The sequence below is a fragment of the Zerene cesonia genome, chromosome 10, assembly GCF_012273895.1.
Source record: "Zerene cesonia ecotype Mississippi chromosome 10, Zerene_cesonia_1.1, whole genome shotgun sequence".
NCBI classification, from domain to species: Eukaryota; Metazoa; Arthropoda; class Insecta; order Lepidoptera; family Pieridae; genus Zerene; species Zerene cesonia.
Window position 1 is genome coordinate 128,316 of NC_052111.1, and position 6,169 is coordinate 134,484.

The following is a 6,169-nucleotide window of genomic DNA, read 5'->3' on the forward strand; positions in this document are numbered from 1 at the left end:
GATATGGGTAACCTTGATATCACCTTTTTATCTAACCATAAAATTGTTTTTAAACATCCATATAGATAATTGAACCCATGATAAGTTTAATTTACTTTTAAAAATTGGGTTTAGGACGTATCACATGAGCTTATTTATTTATTTTAAGCTGTGAAAATGTTCATTACTTGTGTGTGTTAAGTATATTGTGTATTAATTAAAGACTCCAATTTAAGTAAAATAAATTAATAATTATATATCTGCTTGTAATATAATAATGGTAAGTACAATAGGTTTTTTAATATTGCTAATATATAATGATATTGTTTGTAAAAATATATGCACAATTTGGGTAAATTCTTAAATTACTTATAAAATTACACTTACCTAACAAATAATTGTTCTTGATTATTTACTCGCCATGATACTACTGTTGCACCTAAAAAAACAATATTTTATTTATTACTTTAAAATCGTTTTATCTAAATAAAAGCACACATTTAAAAAGCCAAGTCAACATATTACATTAATCATTATTTAATTATTTAATCTCGTTACACAACTTATGAGAATTTTTTGTGAGTACATCAAATAATCACTTACAATTTAGAAGTATCTACAGTTTACTTCCTACAATCCAATAACCAAGGTCAAATCGCCGCGAACAACTTTGTCTATTCAATAAAAAAAAAAACTTGTTACCTTCTATTATACTAAACCTGATCCCAAAACTCAATAAATAGTTTTGTTATTTAAGGTTTGCCCTATCTCGTTTCATTTGAAAAAATTTAATGTCGTGAAAACAATTTTAAAAGTTCCGCGCATCTTTTAAAAATAAATAAAAAACAAAACTTTTTCAGGTTATCCGGCTTTAACAGCGTTATCGTGATGAAAACACAATAAAAAATCAATACTGTGCACCAGTAATTACCGATGTTTATAGGGGATAATTTTATAATTTTACTTACCGAAAAGATTTACGGTACAAGTTGTATTATTGCCTCTGTCGAGAACGACAACACTCGTCGCTGCCATTTTCCAATTGACAGCAAAGCCAACTGCCAAAATCGGTGGTTGTAATAGCTAGTGAAGCTCTAAGAACTTCTCACTCCTATATAAATCGACATTTGATAAAAACCGATAAAAATTAATGTTCGAATAAAAAAACAAACAAATGATAAGATAACCTTTTTCTGCGTATGTTCTGATTGAGAATATGTTTTATTTTTATTTTCTTATATACAATTTTGAACATCATACAATATTTAAACCATAAATGGCACTTTAATGAACGTTACTTTAATAGACCAATCACAAGTCGACAACGCTGTGCCGGCTAATGTCATCTGCTGCATCATACGTGTATTTTTCCGGTCCTTGTCCTCTCTCACCTAACTTAGCTTCACTTTGTCGGCAAGAGATATCGTGAGGCACGTAAAAATGATAGGGTCACTTAAGTTAGTTTTACTATTAAGTGTAATTTATTTATGTAAGGCCTCAGAAGAAGATGTACTAGAGCTTACTGATGGAGATTTTGATAGTGCTATTTCTCAGCATGACACCGCTCTCGTCATGTTTTACGCACCATGGTAAGTCATATAGAGATTATTGACCCCCATGAACTTCGAGAAAGAGAACAAAAAAATTAACGTTATTTAATACAATTCAGGTGCGGACATTGCAAACGCTTGAAACCGGAATACGCTGTTGCGGCCGGCATTCTTAAAAATGACGATCCTCCAGTTGCATTAGCTAAGGTTGACTGTACTGAAGGTGGTAAGAGCCTCTGTGAAAAGTACTCCGTATCTGGATACCCCACTTTGAAGATCTTCCGCAAAGGAGAACTTTCACAGGAATACAATGGACCCAGGGAATCAAGTAAGTTTTCAACAAATTGTATTTCTGAACTTATATATGTATGTTTTTTTTGAAGTAACGCCATGTAGGAATATTGGTTAGAGTATAGGATAGGACGCTATGGAGAGGGCCAGTTGAAATTTTCAATTCACAATTATTAAATATTTAGCACTACTTTTAAAGATTATTTCTACCTTGCTTACTTTTCGCTCTGGGCATAATTCTATAAAATTCTCAATGTATGAACAGGGCAATAAATTATAAAAAATTGATTTTACATTACACATTACATTACACAACTTACTGCCCTTGTCTTGGCAAAATATTTGTTATGTGTATAAAATTTTTTGAATTTTCATTTCTCTATGAATTCTCATCTAATCAAATATAGAAAAATAAAAGTAATTTGTACTGGAAATAAAACTCAATTGTCCTGTTGTTTTTTACATTTTACTCTATAAATAATACAAATTCTTAACAAACTACGATATTTTCTTCAATAGATGGTATTGTTAAGTACATGCGCGCCCAAGTTGGCCCCAGCTCCAAGGATCTGCTCACAGTTGCCAACTTTGAAGATTTCCTCAACAAGGATGAGGTCGTTGTTGTTGGTTTCTTCGAGAAGGAATCAGACCTGAAAGGCGAGTTCCTGAAGACAGCTGATAAGATGCGCGAAGAAATCACATTCGGACATTCATCAGCTAAGGAGGTCCTTGAAAAGGCTGGATTTAAGTGAGTTTCCTTATATAATATTGTTTTTATCTATATCCTTATAAAGTAACAAGTGAACACTGGTAGTGAATGCTTCACAGTACACACATTTTGATTCGGTTAAATGGAAGTTTTCTTAATAATTTATTTACATCATTAACTTATGCCAATAAGAAAGTCCTTAAAAAATAGTTAGGTTTGAACCAAATATAACAAAAAAATTTTTTTTTAGCCAGCTAATCCAAATCTAAGAAACTCATATAAGATACATAAAACTATAACTCCATTTAGAAGATTAGCTATATTGGGCTACTAAACAATTCAATAGTTACGTAGCAATTTATTTTATGTAAATAGGCATTGGCAGAATGTCAGTTGTACAAATAATTTCAGTAAAATATGTATTTTTAAACTTTAAACAGTAATTATCAGTAATATGTTAATTAGTATTTCTACAAGTGTTTCATTCGGAATGTTAATTTCATTTTTTTTTATTTGAATTCTCTTGCTTTAATGATCAGAAATCTAAACATTAGCATGTTTCATTTAACTAGCCTTTACCCACAGCTTCACACGCGTTATATTTGTTTTTTATATTTATTATGTGTATAATAACCATCACCTTAAATCACTATCTATTAAAAAAAAAACCCAGCAAAATCTGTTGCGTGATTTTAAAGATCTATACACACAGACGGCAAAAAGCGACTTTGTTTTATACTATGTAGGGATAGTACTTTGTGAAATAATCTATATTGCAATTGGGCTTTGAGTTTACATGGAAATCAATTTAATATTATCTTTTCGATCAATCTGATTTAAACATTCTATTATTCATACTTTTGACTAATTTCTATATATCACACCTATATTTATTAACATTTTGATTAAAAAAAGGTTTGAACAATTGCTAATAATAAGTCAATTGCCAAATATAGTTTTTATTTTATAATAATATTTATTCTATTCAAATAGATGCCTATATAATTTCAATGGAAACTTCCTTCCATATATTTATATATTTATGACTTTTAAATGGTTTACACTGATAACTTATCAACATTCCTATACACAACAATTTAAAAGCATAAAATCCACGGCCTTGTACAATTTTCATTGCCTATAGGTCTTTTTTATATATTTTATAATGGCAATTATATGGAACATTTTATATTATATATAGACTATTATTTTAGATATTTTACAAATGAAAAATATTTTTATTTTCCCTTTAACTCTTAGAATGCCAAAAGTTTTCAATACATTGCCTAGGTATTATATAGAATCCCTGAATTATATAAGTTGCCGATAAACTATTCTTAATCTTTACCAGGGACAATGTGGTACTTTACCGTCCGAAACGGCTGCAGAACAAATTTGAAGAGTCCTCCGTTGTGTACAAGGGCGAGCCAGACTCTCTGAAGGGCTTCATCAAAGCCAACTAGTAAGTATATCATGTGGATATTTTGAATTATGATTCTTTCCCCTCGTTTCGGGAAGCGAACAACGTCACAGGATGTCCGCGGCAATTTATATGCGTTGATAAAAGTTTATTGTGTTTGAATATTAGTTGGTTGTGACCATGTTGATAATAAATTCTTTTTATTTTCAAACTGAACGCTCGTCCCGGCTCCGCCCGGATATCAAGATTTTTGTTTTACCCCAAAGGAGCATTTAAGCGGGATAAAAAGTATCCTGTTCACCCAAGTCAGCTTGACCCGTATACAAAATTTCATCAAAATCCGTTCAGTAACTTCAGAATTATTAACGGACAAACATCCAAACAAACAAACTTTCGCATTCATAATATTAGTGTGATAGTGTGATTACTGTGATTTGACCAAATCTTGATAGACAAATCGTTTCCTGAATTCGTTATTTCATTCCTGATTTAAAAGTCATATTAAAAGACTAGCTGCGCCCCGCGGTCTCACCCGCCTAAGTCCGTATTCCTTAGGAATATCGGGATAAAAAGTTGCCTATATGTTATTCCAGTTGTCCAGCTGTCTACGTACCAAATTTCATTGCAATCGGTTCAGTAGTTTTTTCGTGAACGAGCAACAAACACACACACACATCCTTACAAACTTTCGCATTTATAATATTAGTAGGATTAGTAGGAAGTAGGATATTAGTAGGATGTGTTTTATCCATGGGACAATGATGACAAGAATGCGATGTGTGCAACAGAATCATCTTGTTGATACACGCATGCTGCCTTCCTTCTGATGTCCCTTATAATCACGCTAATAAATTAAACCCCAACGCGAAAAGAGGGGGTGTTATAAGTTTTACGTGTCTGTCTGTCTGTTGCATCAAAGCTCCTGAACCGATGAAGCGATTTCAAATTAGTTAAAGAGAAGTGACTTTTGTGCGAGTGTTCTAAGGGGATCTTAAAACGTTCTTATATCTCAACTTCCTCAATATGGATATCAAATAACGGGGCTTGAGAAGTTTTTTAGACATTTCAAATTCAAGGTGACCGACAAAACAAATTTGGGGACGGGGTTTTTTTTTAGGTTGAACCTTTTTTTTTTTTTTGTTCGTAATATATAAAGAGAGTTGTAATTATTCAGCCACGGCCTTGTCGGAATCCGTCTAAAGGACAACATGCGCGACTTCACCGACCCCCTGGTTGTCGCCTACTTCGACGTGGACTATGTTAAGAACCCCAAGGGTACCAACTACTGGAGGAACAGAGTGCTTAAGGTGAGATAGATAATCTTATTTTGCATTTTTGTTCCGTGTTGGTTGCAGCTGATATTGCATGATTTATGATTGAGCAGCCTTTCCCCGCGTCTAAATGTGAATGTAGCCCCAAGATTTCACCATAGCATAGGTCCCGTCTCCGTGCGATTTTCAATATTAAAAACTATCTTATGTTCTTTCTCTAACTATCTTTGTAGCAATTATACTAAAAATCGGTTCAGTGGTTTAGGTGTTTACGAGAGATAGACAGAGCTACTTTTGCGTATATATTAAATAGGGATAAATAAGATCACTATCAACATAATGTTTAATTAAAAGTTATGCACGTTGTGAAATACGAATCAAAAGATATTCATAATCCTCATTTAAAAAAAAAAACACTATGGAAATTTATTTTGTCCACGCCGATAAAGCTAGCAACAGCTAGTGCTAAATAATAATTACTATTATAAATCAATAAATCATTATACCATTGTATATATATATATATATAGGTCGCAAAAGAGATGGACGAGGTGACGTTCGCGGTGAGCGACAAGGACGACTTCACGCACGAGCTGAACGACTACGGCATCGACTTCGCGAAGGGCGACAAGCCGGTGGTCGCCGGCCGGGACGCCGACGGCAACAAGTTCGTCATGAGCACGGAGTTTAGGTGAGATAAGGGGTTTTTTTTTCTTTTCGGCTAGTGTGCGGCTCGTAGTGGGAAAATAATTTGTATGACAGTTGTAAGTTTTGCTTTTCTTTTTTTTTGTTTTCTTTTCGGCTAGTGTGCGTGTGGTTCGAAGTGGGAAAAGAGTTTGTATGGAAAGATATAACCTTTTTTGTGTTCGATGTTTAAAATCCGTTATGAAGTCTCTAATGTCTAAACTGATAGTAGTCGTACGGGTAACGTTGTCGATTGACATATTTG

At 33.1% G+C, this 6,169-nt stretch overlaps 2 protein-coding genes across 2 annotated transcripts in view; one reads left to right on the forward strand and one right to left on the reverse strand.

The window, feature by feature from the left end:
• LOC119829695 (glucose-6-phosphate 1-epimerase) overlaps positions 1-1,097 on the reverse strand; it is a 28,892-nt gene extending 27,795 nt beyond the window's left edge. Inside the window, exons 1-2 of the mRNA XM_038352328.1 lie at positions 948-1,097; positions 367-418 (exon numbers count right to left, since the gene is read on the reverse strand). Of these exons, the coding sequence (XP_038208256.1) occupies positions 367-418; positions 948-1,014 (119 nt within the window). The 5' untranslated portion in view covers positions 1,015-1,097. The remainder of the gene's footprint in view (positions 1-366; positions 419-947) is intronic.
• Positions 1,098-1,328: 231 nt separating this feature from the next.
• LOC119829694 (protein disulfide-isomerase A3-like) lies at positions 1,329-5,934 on the forward strand. The gene is made up of 6 exons (XM_038352327.1): positions 1,329-1,568; positions 1,649-1,857; positions 2,340-2,568; positions 3,881-3,991; positions 5,124-5,256; positions 5,751-5,934. The coding sequence occupies exons 1-6, from the start codon at positions 1,420-1,422 to the stop codon at positions 5,913-5,915; spliced, it is 996 nt and encodes a 331-aa protein (XP_038208255.1). The 5' UTR covers positions 1,329-1,419; the 3' UTR covers positions 5,916-5,934.
• Positions 5,935-6,169: the final 235 nt, after the last annotated feature.

Bases quoted from the DNA above. Each gene is read 5' to 3' on its own strand.
- LOC119829694 (XM_038352327.1), top strand. From the start codon at position 1,420: ATGATAGGGTCACTTAAGTTAGTTTTACTATTAAGTGTAATTTATTTA. The intron at 2,569-3,880 runs GTGAGTTTCCTT...AATCTTTACCAG, and splicing joins CTTGAAAAGGCTGGATTTAA to GGACAATGTGGTACTTTACC. The intron at 3,992-5,123 runs GTAAGTATATCA...GTAATTATTCAG, and splicing joins GGCTTCATCAAAGCCAACTA to CCACGGCCTTGTCGGAATCC.